The sequence below is a fragment of the Phoenix dactylifera genome, unplaced genomic scaffold (assembly GCF_009389715.1).
Source record: "Phoenix dactylifera cultivar Barhee BC4 unplaced genomic scaffold, palm_55x_up_171113_PBpolish2nd_filt_p 000241F, whole genome shotgun sequence".
In the NCBI taxonomy this organism is placed as follows: domain Eukaryota; kingdom Viridiplantae; phylum Streptophyta; class Magnoliopsida; order Arecales; family Arecaceae; genus Phoenix; species Phoenix dactylifera.
The window spans coordinates 14,928-36,885 of NW_024067738.1; the positions used below are offsets into that span (position 1 = coordinate 14,928).

Sequence of the window (21,958 nt, forward strand, 5' to 3'; positions counted from 1 at the left end):
GAGTCGACTCGGCTGTAGCAGGAGTCGACTCACGCTTTTCCGGAGTCGACTCGGCAACTGTTCCAAATTTGAATTAAAGTTGCAGTCTTGACTGGGAGTCGACTCGTCTTGACCTGGAGTCGACTCGCCAACTTCTAGAGCTGACGTGGCAATTTTGGAGTTGGCTCATCCACTGAAGTCCGTGGATCCAAATTTGAATTTTGTCCACTCGAGTCGACTCGACTGTCCTGGGAGTCGACTCGAATCTCAGAGCCCGAACTCCCGATTCTCTGTCTTTTGGCTCATCCAGTCTTGGAGTCGACTCGAACTTCCTTGGAGTCGACTCGGCTCTCAGTTTCCGAAAGTTGGTCTTCTGCCTTTTGACGTGAAGCTTGTCTCGGAGTCGACTCGAGCTGTCTGTGAGTCGACTCGAATCTCAGAGGCAGTAACATGGTCTTCTGTCTGTTGATGGTCGCTCAGTCTCGGAGTCGACTCGCGTACTGCGGGAGTCGACTCGAATCTCAGAGTCCGAAGATCGTTCTCTGACTTTTTCTTTGTGTTTCTCTTGGAGTCGACTCTTACTACCCTGGAGTCGACTCGTTGAACATTGGAGTCGACTCGCGCACTTCGGGAGTCGACTCGTTGACAGTTTCTGAGTTGAAGCTTTCTGTCCTTCTGTCTGTTCTCAGTCGGAGTCGACTCGTACTGATCTGGAGTCGACTCGAGCTCGTGCCAGTGAACTTGATACGCTTGGAGTCGACTCGTGATACTCGGGAGTCGACTCGAGTCTCAGACATTGGTTCATGCAGACTTCTTAACTTATCCAAAATACTATGAACCAAGTCTAGAAACACTTGGACAGGATTTTCACTGAAACACTCAATTGAATTCATTAGTAATCACAAGATATACTCAAATGCTTTGAGCTCATCAAAATCAAATGGGGTTTTAATCAATCACTCCACACCTAGGGGATAATACATGGCTCAAGAAAATCAACTAAATACAATTCATCATGGACAAGCCAATGCTTTGACTACCCTAAGGAGTGGACGTGTAGTAGACAATAAGATTGGGGAGGATAACAATAAGGAAGGTAAAGAAGAGGATAGAAATGTGTCAAATGAAAATCTAAAATCTTCTTCTTCTTCTTCATCTAGTCCACCTTCTGCTAAAACTCATATCCCAAAGGCCCCATTTCCCGAAGCTCTTAATTCACCCTCTCCCTTTGGCAAAAAGGGAACTTCACTAGAGGAGATGATGGAGGTTTCCAAACAAGTCAAAATCAACCTCCCGCTTCTTGATGCTATTAGACAAGTTCCCTCCTATGCCAAATTTCTCAAAGACCTTTGTACCCAAAAGCGAAAATCTAGGACACATGTACCTAAAAAGGTCTTCCTAACTGAGCAAGTGAGTTCTATTCTCCAACACAACACCCCACCGAAATTCAAAGATCCTGGTGCTCCCACCATCTCTTGTGTCTTTAGAAAATAATTTCATTGATCGAGCACTCTTAGATCTAGGGGCAAGTGTCAATCTTTTACCTTACTCAGTTTATGAGAAACTTGGGTTAGGTGAGTTAAAACCAACCTCGGTATCTCTTCAGTTGGCTGATCGATCTGTAAAAATACCACGAGGAATAATTGAAGATGTTCTTGTCAAGGTAGACAAATTCTATTTTCCAGTAGATTTTATCGTCCTTGATATGGAACATGAGCCTAATCCTAAGAAACAAATTCCCGTGATCCTTGGGCGCCCCTTTTTAGCTACAGCCAATGCGAGTATAAATTGTAGAACTGGGGTGATGAATATATCCTTTGGGAATATGAAGGTCAAGTTAAATATATTTCGTGCCTCTGATCAACCTGCAAAGGAAGTTGAGTGCTTCCTAATAGACAAAATGGACGATCTTGTAGAAGAAACCCTTCCCTATATTTTGGCAGATAACCCTCTGAAAACATACTTGGCCCATTTTGACTTTGATATAGACAAGGCCATAGAAGCAGTCAACTTCCTGCCCAACAATCAGTCTTCCACAAATTTTCTTCCTTGGAGAACCCCGCATGAACCCGGTATGATTTGATAAGGATGCACTGCGTCTGGCTGAAGACGTTAAACTTAGCGCTTGTTGGGAGGCAACCCAATTCTCGTAGGTTATTTTTGCATATTTTCTTGTCATATTTTTTTTATTTTCTTAACAGGATTCCTCATATTACTGATGCAACTACGGTAAAATGCTTCTATCCTCCATATACATCATATTTTCGTCCAAAATGAAAAAATATATTAAACAATAAAAATAATAATATAATATTCAAAAAAAACATTGAGGACAATGTCTGATCTAGGTTGGGGAGTATAGGATTCGAATTTTTAAAAGAATTTTTCGCATTTTCACATTTTTAAGTGAATTTCAAAAAAAAAAACCTAATTTCTATGCCTTAGTGCTGAAATGATAATCACACAAAGTATATAAAATCTAAAAAGCCCAATGATTAGTCAGGAATAAGTCAATTTGAGTTCTTTTCATTAAAAATTCTTTTAGCGAGTTGTAAGATAATTTTTACTTTGAAATTTCACAACACGTATGGCCTGCACTTCTAAGAGTTAGATTTAACATGATGTTGTTAAGTCTGGTAGCAACCTTGAGTCCTGATGAATCATACCTATCTAATTCGCTATTAAAAAAAAAAGAAGCGAATTTAGTCAGGTACATCGAAAAGGGCTACCTATTGTCAAAGGTTAGCGGGCTTGCAATGATGAATCCGAGCATTGGTCCGTAGGGGAGTCTTGATGCCTAACATCTTATGCCATCTGGTGTGGAAGTGTTGACTGAATGCTCGTTACATGGAGGAATCATTACAAGAGTAAAAGTGCGTAATAAATATAAAATAAAAAATAATAAAAAATAAAAAAATAATAAAAAATAAAAAAAAGAGAAAAAGAGAAAATAATATTGACCTTGAAAAAGACGATAGTGTGAAAGCCGTCGTTGTAAAAATTCGAGTAAACTGGAATATTACAGATAAAGCCCATGAGGTATTAAAGTAAACATCCACAACTCTCGAAATCCTGCAAGGTAGGATGATTTTGAATCAGTGATTAGGTCTTATCTGACCAATTCTTGGAAACTACTAGTTTTAGCAGTATTTTGGATAATCTAAAGCCTTAGCTTGTGTATGGTCCAGACATCACCGAGCACCCAAGTATAAATTAGCCTTACAACTCTCTAACGGAAACTTAATGACTTCAACTTAAGTTGCATCTTGACCTAGGATTTGGGCTGACTTAGTAATAAAACTTTGTGTGCTTTTGAAATTCTTGGTACTTATGCATTTGAAATTAGATTTTATAAAACAATAAAATAAACTGGGTAGAGACCGCAGTTTGTGGGTATCTGAGCCGGAAACCTTCACGAGACAAAACTCGTCCACTAGGGCCACCTAGGGGTTTAAAGCCTTATTGCATACGGTAAATGCAATCGCGATTCCTGCGAAAGTGAGTTAGTTTTTTTTATTTTATTTTATTTTGCTTGAGGACTAGCAAAATGTAGGTTGGGGGGTGTGATAAGTGCTAAATAATGCATAAATTAATATCTTATTCATAGCACTTATCATTATTTTAATTCACATATTTTGTAAATTCAACTAAAAAATGTATTACCTTCACCAGTGCATTTTAATGAATTATCAAAGGTAATTCAAGTTTGATTTGATTATTTATTGATTAAGTTTAATGCATGCAGGTCAAGTCAAGCTCAAGTTCTTGAAGATTTGACTCCAAGAACTCTTTTCCAAAACCCAGTGCTTCCCATTAAATCCTGACTCTTCACACATTCACCTAAATTTCTTCCCACTCATTCCAATTCTCCTGTTTAACATTAAAAATAATATAATCCCTTCGATCATTTGTCTCATAGATCTCAAAGCATACCAACATATTTGCGCAAATTCTAAAGCTCCATTCACTCCTCAACTAAAATCCCATGCTCCAACCATTTCCCGTATTCAGTAACTAAACCAAACCATCAAGCTTATCCTCTCATCCTCCTCTCCTGTTTCGATTTCCACCCAGCTATCAGTCTTCATCCTCATCCCGTGAGCATCTCAACCTTCACCTCCCACCAAATCCCGAGTCTCCAACGTCCATTTCATCCTCTTCGCCAGATCACATTTACAAATAAAATCCCCTGTTTCAACCTCCATGTTCTTCCCAACGTCCTTGTTCCAACAACCGGACCAAGCTTATCCTATAGCCAGAGGGGATGAAACCTAAATCCCCTGAATCCTCCTCCCGTCCGCATCATCTTAGATTTCATCTCGTGCAATCTAAACTCCCTGCTCCCAGCCGAGATCCTCTCAACTTCATGAGTTTTCTCCGTGACCAACCTCCCGATCTCAACTCCTCTTCACCCACGGATCTGTCTACCCTCCACGGATAGCTCCAAATCTCAGCAAAGCCAGCCAACCGTGGGTGATCTCCCGCTTCCAACGAACAGGGCTCTGTTAAACTAAATCCATCCAACAGCATCCGAGCCTTCTCCGCGTCTACTTCTCTTCCGCGTTGAAGAAGCGTGGGTTTCTTCCGCTCATTCCCAGCATCCACAAGCTCTAAATCCCAGCTCGGATCCAGTCTCACGTCCACGTTGATCCTCCCAACGTCTCTTCCATGATATTCTCCTCCGTGAACGTCGCATCCCAGAAACCACTCCCAGCTTATCTCCCCTGTTCCCAGCTGTCCGCATGTGAGGTCTCAGCATTCCATATCCTCCCGAGCTTCACGGCGTCAAAATGCATCTTCCCCTGCATCCCAAAACAGAGTGTTATCTTCCCCGCGTCCGCGATTCAAGGATCAGCCCCAAGGTCCTTCATTCCGTTTTCTTCCAAGCATCCCACCGTTCATAAGGATAAACGTCATCCCCTGCTTCAGCGGAACAGAATCTTAATCTTCCCATTGCGAGCTTCACGTCCACGTCTCCTCCGGTTGAAGCAACGTCAGGCTCTTCCAGATCGCGTCAACCATCCGTGATTCAAGTCTTCTTCCCTCCACGGATGAGTTCAGCTCAACTTCTCCACGTCCCAGCTACTTCCACGACCGTGCATCTCAGCGTGATCCTTATCCAGATACCAACTGCAAGTATCCAAGGACCAGAGCCGATCTCCCGTATCATGGCTTCCGATTCATCTTCCCAACATTCACGGATGAATTCCTTCCACGCAATCCAGCCTTCTGTTATCCATAAGCTTCAACTCCAACCTCTCGACGGATCAGCATCTTCCAAGATCTCGCCATTCATCACGGACGTTATCCATCCTTCTCTAAGCAACCTTACACGTTCACCCATCCTCCCCTGTTTTGAGTCATTTCTCTGTTTCCGGAAAAGATGGAGCAACCGCCTTCCAACTGCACCCAGCTTTATCCGCGATCAGTTCTTATCTCCATCCGAATTTCTTTGCGTGCATCCCGAACAGCCACATGAGGTACAACAGGGGAGGTGGGCAGCCTATATAAAGAGAGGAGTTCTTCTCTTCAGAGCATTCTTCAACTTCGGTGCGGTTCCATCTCTTGACAGGGGAGTTCCCACCAAAGAACCAAGGGAGAGATAATATTTTGGGTATTTTGGGAATGATTTCCCAAAGAAAAAAAATGATGAAATCCAAGAGAGAGAGGAAGCCGGCGGGAGAAATGAGGGAGAACCCAGTCGTGATGAAGGTCTTCTACATCGCTATTGCTATCGCCCACGACTCCATGGAAGGCTGATGTCTTCACTAGGGCCGGATGCTACCCTAACAAAGGGCCAAGGGTTTTATATTTTTGATTTCTATTCTTGGAGTTGTATAAACCTTATTTTGCTTCTAATGAATATTTTATTTCATCTCATATTTAATTTCTGTGATTTTAAATGTGAAGTTTATACAACTGCTCTTCATGATCACTAAGTAAATATAAGATAGTCCATGCTTAAGGAAGATGCGATGTGCTGCCACCTTAGATTAGGGTAGACATTTCATGCTAATTAAAGATGGATTATGCCTAAATTACTTTTGTGAATTTTTATTTAAATGCTTATTAGGCTTGTAGCCAATTTGCATGTTTATCCAAGAAGAAATTAAAATATAAATAACCCTTGTCTCGATGTTAGTGGTGGATTCCTTGCCCTAGGTTCTCCTAAACTGATATCATTTTAATTGTATTTTTTTTATTAAATTGCTTAGTTTAATAGTCTTCACAAATTCATCTTTTTAAATATTTTTTTAAAGAAAACAACTGTACCCCAATCCCTGTGGATCGATACCCGTAATCACTATCCTACTAGATACGTGCTATTGCGTGGTCTTTAAAGTTGACTATCAGTCATCCACAACTACGGGATGTACGGAGGAGTTTTGGAGTAGGATGACTGAGCTTGTATCAGCTCAGGTGAGGACTCTCTCTGATAGAATATGGAGCAGGATGGATAGCATGACGACTGAGATTAGCGATCTCAGAGAGTAGGTAGGAGCATTACGGAGAGAGAGAGAGGCTCATGGTCCATCTGTGCCCCAAGCAGCTGAGTCAGAGGTATCGGCACAGAGTCATCCAGCTCAGCGAGGTCCACGCCAGACTCAGTCCTATCAGGCTCGACCTCCCCTCGCTACTTATGCTAGGAGGATGAGGACTAGATCATAGCCATTAGATACCTCCTAGGCTGATGTTAACACCTTGATTAGTGCCTAGGATTTATCTAGTTCTCATATGTATTTTGTGTTGATCATGTACTTTGCACTTTGATTGAAAAATATTGTATTTTTGGTGTTAATATACTACAATGTTCCATGTTTGATCAGTAAAATCTGAATGTTTATTATTACTGTGTCTACTTATCTATTGCCATGCACCTATTTGATGATAACAAAAAGGGGGAGAAGTAAGGAAAGAAATAAGTTGATAAACAAGATTGAAAATGATAATAGGAAAGATTATACACTTAAGGGGGAGTAATATGTAACAATGAAAAGGTTAAAGTCTCAAATTGAAATCAAATTTCAGAATTTGGCACGTACTTCTTATACCTCGATACATAATCTGAAACTCTTGTTTTATCTCAAATTTTTGAAGTTTTATCTTTAACCAAATATAAAAGAAAGGGGGAGTAAATCAAAAAGTTCAAATTGGCAATATTTGGATGAAAAAGGGGGAGACTTCACTCTCAAACTTGAAAAGCTGAAATTCAGCAACTTGAGCTCTTCTAAAAACCAATTTTAACTTAAGTAACAATCTGCTCATACTCAATATTTTGTAATCATCAAAAGGGGGAGATTGAGGATGATAGTGGTATTTTGATGATTAACACAACCATTGAAGGAATATCTAATTGAATATTACAAGGTAATATGATACATCATTACTAAGTCCGTCACTCTCGATACATTAGTAGAATGAGATCAAGATGTATTTCAATGATTAATATTGAGATAAAATTTGCAATAGAAAAGGGATAGTGAATTCTAAATTCTAATTCGGCAAAGGTTCAAGTAAAACGTACTCTTAAGTGGACAATAGTAATTTTCATTGTTAAGAGTATATAGCACCACCATGACATATATTCAAAATTGCTTGAAGAATATTTCATTGATTATATAGATGAATCTAACCCTAAGTTGCAGCAAAGTGTGGAATGAGTCGACCCCAAGATTGGTGGAGTCGACCCCGGCACATCAAGGAACCATCTGGCACACTTCTGCAAAAATGGCACGGATGAACAGTACTTGGGTCGACCCAAGTAAAGGCTGAGTCGACCCCATCTTCAAGCCTCAAGAAAATAGTTCTCTGGAATCCCTGAGAGGGTCGACCCAAATGGAACTTGAGTCAACCCAACCTTGAGTCGACCCCAACGGAACATGAGTCGACCCAAAGGCTATGTCATTCAAAAATCGATTCTCTGGAATCCCTGAGAGGGTCGACCCAAGTGGAATTTGAGTCAACCCAACTGAACCTTGATTCGACCCAAAAAGAGTTGAGTCGACCCAAGTGAAGGAAGGCTGAAATACAAGGTTCTGTGTTTCCTGAGAGGGTCGACCCCAATGTTGCATGAGTCGACCCCAGTGAAAGTTGGGTCGACCCCAGTGAAAGTTGAGTCGACCCAAGCACGGGTAGAAGCATAACGGCTAGTTCTGCAGAAGTACTTTTTGTCCTTCCAACAGCAAGTAACGGCTAGTTTTTGAAATCTGACCAATGGAGGGTGTCCAATGGATGAGGAAAACTATTTAAAGAAACACTATTCATCAGAGAAAAGCTTCTTTTGCAAAATATCAAAGTTTACACAAGAGAGACAAGTGCCCTAATCTTCTTCATCCAAGTGCTTCATTCAAAGAGTCAAAAGGAAGTGGTTGAGCAGATTTCTAGAGACATTAAGAGATTCATCTACCCTTGAAGAGTGAAGCATTCTTGACAAAGAAGAGAAAAGTCTCATCAAGCGATAACTATATTCTAAACTCTTCTTTGTAGCTTATAATTGTTATATTTGCTCATCTAGGAGTTTCAACTTTCTTCTCCTTTTAATCACATTGTAAAGGTTTGTTGGTGAGCCCGTAAAACCAACGGTCTAGGTTTGTTAGTGAGCCCGTAAAACCAATTGTAAAGGTTCGTTGGTAAGCCCGTAAAACCAACATAGGTTCTTGGTGATCCCGGAAAACCAAAGTGTAAAGGTTTTGGATTGTGAGCCCAGAAAACAATCCAACTGTAATCCGCGGGATTATAGTGAATTTCCAAGGGGTCGCTTGGGGAGTGGACGTAGGTGCTTAGGAGAGCACTGAACCACTATACTTCTTGTGTGTTTGCATTGTGTATTGTTTCTAAATTTCACTCATTCATCGATTAACTAAATTAAGATAGTAAAAATTTAGAGAAACCAATTCACCCCCCTCCTAGCTTGTCACCTTGGGCAACATTGCCAACACGAGTGTTGTCTCCATTGGCAATACTCTTAACAAGATTGAGAATGCCAAAGATGCATGAGATCTGCTGGCACATCGGTATAACGAAGCCGACATCTCTCAGCAGTATCAATTCTCCACCAAACTTCATCGCATGCGATAGGTACCAGGTCAGTCAATATTGCCCAGAAGATAACCCAGGAGAGGGGGGGGGGATGAATTGGGTTCTAATTAAATTTAGACTATTTAAATCACTTATGAAAGCTTTCCTGATTTTAAACAGATGCAATTAAACAATTTATAAGAAAGCAGTAAAGAACCAAAGAAAAACAAGCCACAATACAAACACACAGAATTTTATAATGGTTCGGAGCCAACTCTTGCTCCACGTCCACTCCTCAAGCTTTTCTTAGAAGTTCACTATAATCCTCAGATTACAGCCCGTTTGTTTTACAAGCTCACAATCTAACTTGTTGTTTTTCCGGGATGACAACGAACCCAGTCGATTTTTTCTGGCTCATTGATAAAAACTAAACTGTTTATTTTCCGGGCTCACAAACAACCCGGTCCGATTCACAGGCTTGGACTATGCCTTACCCCTTGATTCAATCCTCTGATTGAATCAAGTAACAAGAAATAGTTGAAAAGTATTTAAGACAGTTACAAGCTTCTTGAAAAACAAATATAACAATATAAACTGAATCGTAAAGGGAAGAAGCCTTTAAACAGAATTCGCTAATGTAAGACTTAGCTTCTCCTTTACTTGACCCTCTCTTGAATGTTCTGGTGGATGAGGATCACTTGAATGAGCTTTGAATGGAAAGAGTACTCTGAATTCGCTGGGATTGCAATAACTCTTTCACTTTGTTTTGAATAGCCCTAACTTTCCGTTGGTAGGTGATTTTCTTGAATGCTCTCAATGGAATGTGTATTCTATTCTTAAAAACACTTGGGTTCACCTCTTTTATCACTTCTCCCAGAAAACTAGCCGTTACAGAAGGAAATAGAGCCGTTCTAACATTTCTGGGCATCCTGAGAAACTATCCGTTGGAATCCGAGACGTCTCGCCAGTCTTCGAGTCAGCTCGGCTGAGATAGAAGACGGCTCGAGTTTGTCTGGAGTCGACTCGAGATCGAGCTCTTCCAAAATGGTTCTCTGTTGATTCCTGTAAGAGTCGGCTTGTGTATGTCGGGAGTCGACTTGCCCTTGGCTTCTTCAAAAGTGAATATTCTGCTCTTTTGTGAGAGACGACTCATAAAGTTTCGGAGACGGCTTGCGCTTTGCCTTGTTGAAATGACTCTCTGTTTTTTTCTATTGGAGTCGACTCGTGAACAGTAGGAGTCGACTCGGAAACTGTGGCTTTGAAAATACTTCTCTATCTTTTTCTGTTGGAGTCGGCTCATGAACAGTAGGAGTCGACTCGACAACTGTGGCGTTGAAAATACTTCTCTACTCCGCTTATTCATGAGTCGACTCAAGGATGTGCCAAACAACAAACTTGTGCCAGAGACGTCTCGTGAACAGTAACGACTCGAGTGCAGACCAAAGACAAAAATGGTTCCACACAAGAAAAACAAGTCTTAAAGTTCTTGAACTATTTTTTAATGAATCTCTTTCAAGTTTAAAAGTATTTATGCCTAAAACACTCACTTGAATTCATTAGTACAATAAGAAATATACTCATGTGTTTTGGGCTCATCAAAATCAAATAGGAGATCAACAGTCTATTACTGATTTCTTCTCTTAGATGAATTATGTTTGGGATCAACTCTCTTTGTGTGAGCTTGAACTGACCGATCCTGAAGATGTCAAGAAGTTTATGGCATATTGAGATGGTATGAATTTAGTTCAATTTTTGATGGCTATCAAGGATGACTTTGAAAGCACTCATGCTGCTCTATTACATTGTTCTTCCCTGCCGACTCTAAAGAGTGCACTGAGTAAGCTCATTTTCGAAGAGACCAGGTTTTCCACTATGAGGCTGCCTACCTCAGAGCTAGTTCTGGCCACTTCTTCTGCACCTCCTGCTCGACCCGCACCTTTTAATTGCACTATTCAGTGCAACTACTATAAGAAGTTGGATCATAAGGCCAACAAGTGCAGAAAATGTTTTAAAGATTCTAGCCAGAGAGTTCCTTTCCCAAAGACTTTGCTGCTGCTCATTCAAAATCTTTGGATGGTTCATCTATAGACCCTTCTGCCCCATCAGGTTCTATCTAAGGCCAATCTCTCTTCTGCTCTGTCCACCACCTTAGGTAACCAATCTTGGAATCTTGACTCTGCTTGTTGTAACCATATGACCTTTGATTCCTCTCTTCTTACTTCCACAAATAATTTATCTCACTCACCTACAATTTACACTGCTAATGATTCTCATATGCATGTTAGTCATAGTGGTTCCATCTCTACTCCTCAACTATCTGTTACTATACCTTCCTTGTTCCCAAATTGTCTTTAAATCTGCTATCTATTGGACAACTTTGCGAACTAGGTCTTGAGTTACTTTTCACATATCGTGGTGTTGTGGTGCAGGATTTGCAGACGGGACAGGTCGTTGGGACTGCCCATAAGGTTGGTCATTTGTTCGAGCTCACTCTTTGCATCTTAAGGTCAATATATCGGCTGCAACTCCATCTTGTACATCGTCAGCTTCTCTCAGTCTTTGGCACTCTCGCCTAGGGCATGCCTCTATGTCTCATATTTTCTCATTAATTTCTAGTGGTCATTTAGATTATGTGAGTCCTGAGTCATTTGATTATGTGTCTTGTCAGCTTGGAAAACAATCTAGTTTACCTTTGAATTACAGTAACTCAATTTCTTCAGCACCTTTTGATCTGGTACATTCTAATGTTTGGGGGCCTGCTCTTACTCCTTCTATGGGGGGATTGCGTTATTTTGTGATTTTTGTTGATGACTATTCTTGATACACATGGCTTTATCTTATGTGCAACTGGTCTGAACTTCCACAAATTTATATTGATTTTTAAAAAATTATTTAGACCTAATTTTCTTGTTCAATTAAGATTTTTCGATCTGATAATGCCATGGAGTATAGAGAATCTACTTTTTTCAATACCTTGAAATAAAATGGCACGATCCGACATCGTTCATTTTTTGAAATCTTCCAATAGAATGGGCATGCTAAGCATAAGCACAGACACATTCTGGATACTACTTGAGCCCTTCTGCTTTCTGCATCTGTTCCAGAATCCTTTTGGGGTGAAGTAACTCTCACCTTATTAATCGCACTCCTTCACCCATGAAATAGCATAAGTCGCCCTATGAAATTCTCTATGGGCAAATTCCTAACCACCACTCCCTTTGGGTTCTTGGGAGTGTGTATTTCATTCTTCTCTAGCCCCATAAGCATACTAAGCTACAATCTAGATCCTGCTTGTGTTGCTTCTTAGGGTATGGTATAGAACATAAGGGTTATCGTTGCTATGATCCCATTGACCAACGTCTTCGGATATCCCGCCATATCACCTTTTGGGAGCATAAGATGTTTAGTAGCATGTCCACCTTTCCACCTCCACTCCAGGGTCATGTCTCGATATTCACTGATGTTTCTATGGATTTGCTACTAAACACTAATGACCTTGATGCAAAACTAGTGAGCTCTAATGACGCTCCATCGACGGGTACTACTATTAATCCTAAACTCTCTGCAGGTCCTCCCACTTCACCACCAGAGTCGTCTTCTTCTGAGCCTGAGTTATCTTCTTCTAAGCCTGATCCTTCCATCCTTCATCGCTCCACTAGGGTAAGAGAACTTCCTACTCATCTTCATGATTATCATTGCTATGCCGCTCGTGCTTCTTTACACGAACCTCACACCTACTATGAGGCTTCCTCTGACCCTCTTTGGCAGCAAGCTAGGACCAAAGAACTCGATGTCCTTCACAAAACTCATACTTGGGATTTGGTTGATCTTCCTTCTGGAAAGACTACAGTTGGTCGCAAATGGGTCTACAAGATAAAAACTAACTCTGATGGTTCTAAGGTATGACATAAAGCATGTCTGGTGGCAAAGAGATAAACTGAGGAGTATGACATTGATTATGAGGAGACATTTTCTCCTGTTGCTCGCATTACCTCCGTCCGCTCCCATCTAGTTGTGGCCTCGGCATGCCACTAGCCTTGTTTCAAATGGATGCGAAGAATACCTTCCTCCATGGTGATTTGGTTGAGGAGGTATACATGGAGCCTCCCCTAGGATATCCTCATCCTCTTGGTAAGGTTTACCATCTTCGGCGAGCCTTGTATGGACTTAAGAAAGCTCCACAGGCCTGGTTCGCCAAATTCAGCTCCACTATTGCACATTTTGGATTTGCTTCACTCCTCAGACTGCTGCTGATATCACCATTCTACTACTTTATGTTGATGACATGATTATTATTGCTGATGATCTTTCTGGTATTCATGAGCATAAGCAGTTTTTGAGTCAGCACTTTGAGATGAAGGATCTTAGTTCTCTTAGTTATTTTCTAGGATTGGTGATGTCTCCTACCTTTGACGGTTACTATCTCACTCAGGCCTAGTATGCCTCTGATCTCCTTTCTCGTGCTGGTCTTACTGATTGGAAGATGGCTGACAATCCCTTAGAGTCCAACATCAAGCTCTGTGCTATAGATAAGGAGCACCTTCCAGATGCTACCCTTTACCGACAGCTCTTTGGGAGCCTCATTTATCTCACTATTACCAGGCTAGATATTTTCTATGTTGTTCATATTGTCAGCCAGATCATGATGGCTCCACTTCACTATGCAGCTGTTCTTCGCATCTTACGCTATGTGAAGGGTACCTTGTTTTATGGACTTTATTTTTCTTCTCACTCATCCTTGACATTACTGGTGTATTCTGATTCTGATTGGGTCGGTGACCCTACTGATCGGTGCTTTACCACTAGTTTTCTTTTCCTATTCGGTGACTCTCTCGTCTCTTGGCAAAACAAGAAGCAGTCTTTGGTTGCTTGCTCTAGCACTGAGGCTGAGTATCGAGCCCTTGCTGATACTACTTCCGAACTTCTTTGGCTTCGTTCACTTCTAAAAGATATAGGAGCTCCTCAGCATTCGAGCACTCCTATTTATTGCGACAGTCATAGTACTATTCAAATTGCTCACAATGATGTCTTCCATGAGCGCACCAAACATATTGAGATCGATTGTCATTTTATACATCATCATTTACATGAGGGCACTCTTCGTTTTTGTCTTGTCTCTTTGGTTGATCAACTTACAGACGTCTTCACCAAAGCTCATCCTCTTAGCATCTTTCGATTTCTTATTTTCAAACTCAAGTTGGTGTCAACTTTACCACCTTGAGTTTAAGGAGGGATGTTAGAATTATTTTAGATTATTCTAGCATGATTCCCTATATATTCTAGTTGACCTTGGTGATCCTGTATATCCTTGATTAGGACTTTAATTGATCTTGTATATCCTTGATTAGGACCTTGATTGATTTCATTCTAGATTATTCTAGCGTGATTCCCTGTATATTCTAATTGACCTTGGTGATCCTTTATATCCTTGACTAGGACCTTGATTGATTTGTGATTAATTGTATTACCAAACTTAGTTAGCCTCCTAATACTATATAAAGGTTGCTCTTGTACATTGTAATAAAAGACAAAAATACAATTCTCTTCTCTCATTCTTTTATTCTCAACAAAAATATTATATTTTATTTATAATATATTAATTTAATATTTAAAAATAATATATATATATATATATATTAATCTGACCAAACTCCTATCTCGCTAATCCTACGAGTCCTAGATAGGTTTTCAGCTGCACCTCCCAGCAAATCCTCTCTGCACGTTTGCTAGCTATCTGAGACCGATCATTGTTGATCGTCCCCTATTATTGTTGAGACTCGAGAGCCCCTCCCCTCACCTTCTGCCCACACCGCGACATTGCCCCTCACTTCTAGCCCCAACATAGGCCATAACCAGCTTATCTCTATGGTTCATCTACCATCCACACATCAGGGTTCTCAAGGAGTAAAGGGTGTTGATTTATTGTGATCCCAATCGTGTGATCTCCGAATGAGCTATTAAGTTCTTTCCTTGTCTGCCGCTCTGGGTAGTTACAACCTTCCTTATCTGGTGTGTCGATATTGCACTGAGTTGTAACCACTCACAATAATACTTTGGATGAAGGAAGCAGGGGGAGGCAAGGTAAGAGAAGCTGCTCTCTCTTGGTCAACTAAGCTAGCAGGCAGAATTTTGATAAGCGGCTAATTTGAGCCATATCATTATATAATACTGAGAAATAATAAGAAGAAAGCTTCAATTTTGTGGGCCGGTTCGCTAAAAAGTTGTTAGAGATTTAGTAAGAAAAACATATTAGATGAGTCAAAAACATGAGATGGATATACAGAGTGTGGATAAAAAGATTGCCATCATGGCGAGAGAGCAAAAGCGATAGAGATATCGAGAGAGAAGGGTGAGAATGGGCGTACCTCGGTCTCAAAGAAAAGAGGGAGAAAAGCATGGATGGGGGGCGGCGACAATTGCCGACCTACCGGTGGCGACGAGGAGAATAGAAGAAGCGAGAGAGGAGGTGACTGGGGCCGGCGAGCGGGGGATTTTATTTAATTATTTATTTTGTAAGGATGAGCGGAGAACTTTCTTTGGCCTTTTCAATTTAAGAAAAATTAACTTCTCTCTTAAGTGAATAGTTTTAATTTGGTGATCAACCTTTATTTTAAATCAATACATGTATATTGATGATATATATGCCTTCTTTGTTTTATTGCAGACAAAAATATTTGGCTTAAAGTTATCGCTTGGATGCTAGGAGGGAAACTATGAGTGTATGGTCCACAAACAAACGATGCCCACCTCAGTTGATGTCACTAATTAATGCTTTTAGGTACGGATGTATCTTCTGTAGATTTTAGGTTTGTTGAGGCTTGTCCTCCTTGTTAGCAAATTAAATGAAAAATTATTTTATTCTGTGATTTGGTATGGCTTTTGTGAAAGAATCAATCAATCAAATGGGCTCTCAAATAGAGTGAAAGCAAAATAATAACAGCTTGATTCAATCATGATATAGCCTCAATTTAATTCTTTAAGGTTTTATTTGAATTGACCCATAATCTATAATTATTTAGAACTTTATCCAAAATAGCTAGCCATTACACTTGTCTAAATTTGTACTTATTTTTTTTTCATAATTTAATCTATAATTTGCATCAATCCGGGATCTCACCTAAAAGGGCTAGCTCGAAGGAATATTTTTGATAATTTAGTCTAGTATAAGTATGCGATCTTTCCAAATATAGTAGGTTAAACCAAATGAATCAAGACTAGATTTTGACTTCAACTTATTTCCTATAAAAGATTGACTCAAAATTTTTAAGTAAAGTAAAACATCTCTATACCCATTAAATGTAAAAGAGAGAGAAAATTCGACTCCTCTCCAAAATTCAGAAAAATAGAAAGAAAGTGGCAGAAAAATCGACCTTCTTAATTATTTTTGATAATCATTAAAAAAAGAAATTTTGCTCATATTTCATCCAATTTAAAATAGAAAGAAAATAGGAGAAAAAATGAGTCATCTTAATTATTTTTGGGAGTCATATAAAAAAAATTGCTCATAATTTTGTCCACTAAAAAAAAATGGCTTCTTAATAAATTTAGAAAGTTCTTTACATGCACAAAACAAGAAAAAACATTCTTTGTCGCGTAAAAAATTAAAGAAATATTTCATTCAGAAATTACCATAAACACAAAAAATTCAAAATAAATTAGATTTTTAGTGAGACTCTTCAAAAAGAAATAAATTGGATTTATAATGGGACTTTTCAAAAATAAAAAATATTTCATTCAAAAAGGAACGTTCAAAAAGATAAAAAATATCTTACACTCAAAAAATTTCATAATAGTTATATAGAGTCACGTAAAAAAGGAAAATCCTCCATGCACAAAAATAGTTTGCCTCTTTTTTATTTTTGGAAGTTCACAAGCACAAAAAAAATCAGAAAAAATTGAAATAAATTCAAGAAAAAATATTTCATTCATAATAAAACAAAAAAATGGCCTTCTGAAGTTATGTAAGAAAGGGAAAAATATTTTATTCCTAAAAGGTATTTCTTCATGAGCACAAAATTTTTTTTCGTTCAAAAGAAAGAGAAAAGGTATTTCATTCCAAAAAGTAAAAAATATTTTAGGAAGGCATATAAAAAAGGAAGTTGTGTAAGAAGAAATAAGTTTGAATTTTAGGTAGACTCTTCAATGTAATTTTTAGGGAGATGGGAAAAAACAAGAAAATTCTAGATCCATGCACACAAAAAAATTGCTTATTATTATTTTTTCTCGACACATTGAAAATTTTGAACTTGAGTTTAGTGTTATAGCTATTAAAGGTAGAGGTTGCATGTACATGGTTTATCTCATGACACATTGCAAAGATTTATGAGAACAACAATTCTGTACTTAAATTCTTCAACATAATTTACGATATCTATATTACTTATAAAAATAAATAGAATTAGTATTTTATTAATTATTTACTATTAATACTTATATTTACTGAAATTGTACCATCAAATTTTAGTGGTCATTGTTCTCATTATCTAGATAGAGATTTATAGTCCAACTCCTGTATAACTTGCAATATGAAGGTAAATGACATTACATGTGCTATTAGATGCTATTTTTGTTAAAAGAAAAATCCACCAATATCGCTAAGATAAGTAGATATTGAAAAAAGAAATCCGAATCTCTTGCATCAAATCAAAAGAATCGGTTGTCTCCACATAAGCATATATGTATTTGTGTTACTACAAAAATGCAACTGTTATGTTAAACAATTTATCTTTTCCATGAATGTTAAACAATTTATCTTTCCTATTAATGCTGATCTTTTTATTAATGAGATGTTGAAAGCAAATTAGTAATAACTCTTAAATATATTTCACTTATAATATATTTTTATTCTATTTTTAATTTTTTATTATTCTTTTGTTACATAAACTTATATTTCCATTTTTATTATCACCCCGTCCATCATGCAGGTAAAATTCTAGAAAGGACTTTATTTTTACATGTTATTGATGCTCAAACTTGAGTTTTGCGGTACAACATCTGAAGGCAGAGGTTATGCATGGTTTATCTCATGATTCACTACAAAAATCTACCAGAACAATGATTTTGTATTTCAATTCTTCAACACAATTTGCAACATCGATACTACTTATAAATATAATTAATATTTCATTAACTATTTATTATTAATATTTACTTATTTTTCAAAACATGCACTATGAAATTTTAGCAGCCATCATTCTCATTATCTTGATAGAGATTTACGGAATAACTTCTGTACAACTTGCAATTGAAAGGTATAAAATATTATAGGTGCTATTAGATGCAAATTTTGTTAAAAGAAAAATCCACCAATTTCATGAAGGTAAGAAATTTACAAGATAAATAATCAAAAGTTAAGGAATCTGAATCTACTGCATCAAATAAAAAAGAATCAACTGTTTCAACATAAGCATATGTTTATTTATTCTATTACAAACATTCAACTGTTACGTTAAACAATTTATTTTTTTCCATGCTGATCTTTTTATTAATGAGATGTTGAAAGCAAAATAGTAATAATGGTTAAATACATTTCACTTATAATATTTTTTCATTCTATTTTTAAAATTTTTATTATTCTTCTGTTAAATAAACTTATATTTCTGTTTTTATTACCATCCTGTGCATGACGCAAGTACAATTCTTGTGAACTTTATTTTTATATAGTACTGATGCTTCAGAGGCATCAAAAAGTTCGAAAGAAAACCATCTATGTATGTGTAACCTGAGAATGACTGTTTAGTTTATTAATCATGTTCTTTTGATATGGGAATAGAGGGTGCCTCCTTAAATGCAGCTGGAATCTTCAAGGGAAGACCTCGATCAAGGAGCGAGTACCCAACGAGCTGATCTTGTAGTTTGTGAAACCTGCTTCGAAGAAAATTTTCCTCCATTCATGCTCCTGTCGCTCCTTTCCTGGTGTGCTGCAGAGCATTGCAATGTCCCAGAAACGCTGCACCTGTGTCATCGCAGCACTACTTTCACTACTAACGTTCATAACCATATCCAAAATCAACACTTTTCCTCCATCTTCTCTCTCAGGAATTGCTTCCTTGCACAGCTTCAGTATCTTCACGCATTGCTCGTCAGTCCAGTCATGCAAAATCAGCTGCAGTTGATAGAAACAAGATATACACCAATAAATAGTTCGAGTCTCGATTTGGTAGAAATTTCACCAAATAAAAAAATAAAAAAAAAAGTCGTAGAAAGCGCTGTGCTATTCCATCGCATTAACTCTTTCTAAAAAATTAAAAGAAATCGTAGGAATATGTCAGGTGGTAAATCTTGTAAACTACCTTGAGAAACACTGCTTGAGCTGGCGGAATGTGTTCGAACATGTTCCCAGCGATAGCTTCGACCCGCGGACTTTTGGGCACAGTAGCAATCACATGAGGGAGGTCATAGACGATGATGCGCTTTATGCTCGGGAAGGCCTCGGCGATCGCCCTCGCCGACGTCCCGTCGCCCCCGCCGACATCGACGAGAGCCGAGACTCCCTGGAACGCGTCTTTGCACCGGGCGACCACCGACTTCATGGTGAGGCGCGAGTCGCTGGCCATCGCCTCGTTGAAGAGGCGGTTGAACGCGGGGTCGTCGCCCGTCATCTCGAAAAGCGGCTTGCCGTAGCTCATCTCGAAGGGGATGTCGGGCTGATCCGCCTGCAACCAGAGGCCCAGGAAGTGCGACGGCGCCAAGATGGTGGAGTCCAGGGAGAAAAGGACCCAGGAGGCGAGGCTGGTGGGGCTGTCCTTGACGAGGATTTTGGAGTTGGGGGTGAGGGAGTAAGCGTGCTCGTCCGAGCCGTTGGGATCCTTTTCGACGGAGAAAAAGCCCATGTGGGCGAGCATGCGCATGAGACGGTGGAGGGCAGGGGATTTGGTGGGGGCGACGGGGAGGAAGGAGGCGAGCTCGGTGATGGTGAGGGGCCGACCCTGGGCGTGGATAGCGTCGGGGATGCCCAATTGGATCGCGCACTTGAGGCCCATGGAGCCGACGCTGGCGAGAACGTGGTGGAAGACATGGACCTGGGCTTGCAAAAGCTCGTCGGCGGTGGCTTCGAACGCCATTTCTTCACGATGTCTGAAGGGGACTCGCTGTTGGGTTGCTGGTGGTGAATGGGCCTTGCGATTTATTGAGCGGGGGACGCAATTTAGAGTATGCTGACGATGCGGGTGCTTGCTTTGTTTTACGGCAATTTATGTCCGCCTCAGCTATTTTTCGTTCACGTCACTGAGTCATAAAATGCAGCTGGAATTTTCAACCTCGGCGTATGCGACCGGCTGATCTTGTAATCCACAAAACGTGCTTCTAAAAAAATTTTCCTCCATTCCACTCTGGGTTGGTGAGAGGCACTCCGAAACTTATTATTTTTCAATTTTTTTAATGTATTCACACTAAAATTGTATTAGTCATCCGCTGGAGGAAAAAAAAAACAAAAAACAAAAAACAAAACAAAACAAAAAAACACAAAGGATGTCCACCTCAGAGCCTCATCCATAATGCTTAAGGCTTTCTACGAATTGATCCATAATTTTTAGTAACTCGGACTCAGAGATTCATTCAAAATGGCTAGTCATTACACTTGTCTAAATTTGATGGTTAAGTTTTTCTATAAATCGATCCATAATTTGCATCAACTCAAGACCTCATCCAAAAAATTTAGCTAGAAGGCTTGTTTTGGATCCTTTAGCCTAGTAAAAGTATCTAGGGCCTATTGATGAACATTCGTTGTGGAATTAAACATTTGCTAAATATAGTAGGTAAATCAAATGAATCCATATAAGAGTTTGATTTAACTTATTTCCTTATAAAAGATTGGCTCAAGATTTTTAAGTAGCTTAAACAATAAGAATTTTATTATTACATGTTACTGGTGCTTCAGAAACATCAAAAATTTCAGAAGAAAACCGCCCCCGTGGAGGTGTAACTTGAGAATAACCGTCTAGTTTACTCTACATATGATCTTCTTTATTTATTAATTTATTCTCTTTTGATATAAGAGTAGAGGATGTTGTGTCATAAAATGCAGCTAGAATCTTCAACCTCGGTCAAGGAGTGAGTAAGCAACCGGACTTGATTGATTCATGGCACTAGCCTCAATTTGATTCTTAAAGCTTTTTCTGAATTGATCCAGCTCAGGATCTCATCTAAAAAAGCTAGCTAGAAGGTATACTTTGAACCCTCCAATCTTGTAAAGATATTCAGAACCTACCTTCTAATGCACAGCTATTGTGGAACTACACATATACCGACTATAGTAAGGTAAATTAAATAAATCCGAATAAGATTTTGACTTGACTTATTTACTATAAAACATTGACTCAAAACTTTCAAGTAGCATAAACCATAAGAACTTTATTTTTACATGTTATTGGTGCTCAAAGGCATCAAAAAGTTCAAAAGAAAACAACCGCAATAGAGGTGTAAGACTACATATGATCTTCTTTATTTACTAATTTGTTCTCTTTTGATATAGGATGACCTCGATCTATAAGCCATAACTTAATAGGTTGATCTTGTAATATATGAAATTTGCTTCCAAAAAATTTCACCTCCATTTATGCTCCTGCCACTCCTTTCCTTCTAAGGTGCAAAACATATAAATATCACAAAAAAGCTGCATCCCAGTCATTGTAACACTATCTCCATTGCTAGCATTTATAACTATATCCAAAATAATCACTTTTCCTCCATCTTCTCTCTCAAAAATTGCTTTCTTGCACAGTTCTAGTATCTTCATGCATTGTTTATCAGTCCAATCATATAAAATCAACTGCATTCAATAGAAAAAAATATACCTATAAATATATTTATTCGAATAAAACATTTAACTAATTTCATTCATCTATTTTTTTCCTTCTAATTTTTCTATCTTTCCATTCATTTTTTACTTTTTTTCGGTACAACAGCTACTCATCCTACTCCGGTGTAGGTGCAGCCAGCAGAATCAAGAGCTATAATCTGG

At 38.9% G+C, this 21,958-nt stretch overlaps 1 protein-coding gene across 1 annotated transcript; it reads right to left on the minus strand.

The window, feature by feature from the left end:
* Positions 1-18,669: 18,669 nt before the first annotated feature.
* LOC120105246 (trans-resveratrol di-O-methyltransferase-like) lies at positions 18,670-20,111 on the minus strand. The gene is made up of 2 exons (XM_039117540.1): positions 19,290-20,111; positions 18,670-19,102 (listed from the first exon to the last, which is right to left on the minus strand). Exons 1-2 carry the CDS (start codon positions 20,058-20,060, stop codon positions 18,800-18,802), a joined length of 1,074 nt encoding a protein of 357 aa, XP_038973468.1. The 5' UTR covers positions 20,061-20,111; the 3' UTR covers positions 18,670-18,799.
* Positions 20,112-21,958: the final 1,847 nt, after the last annotated feature.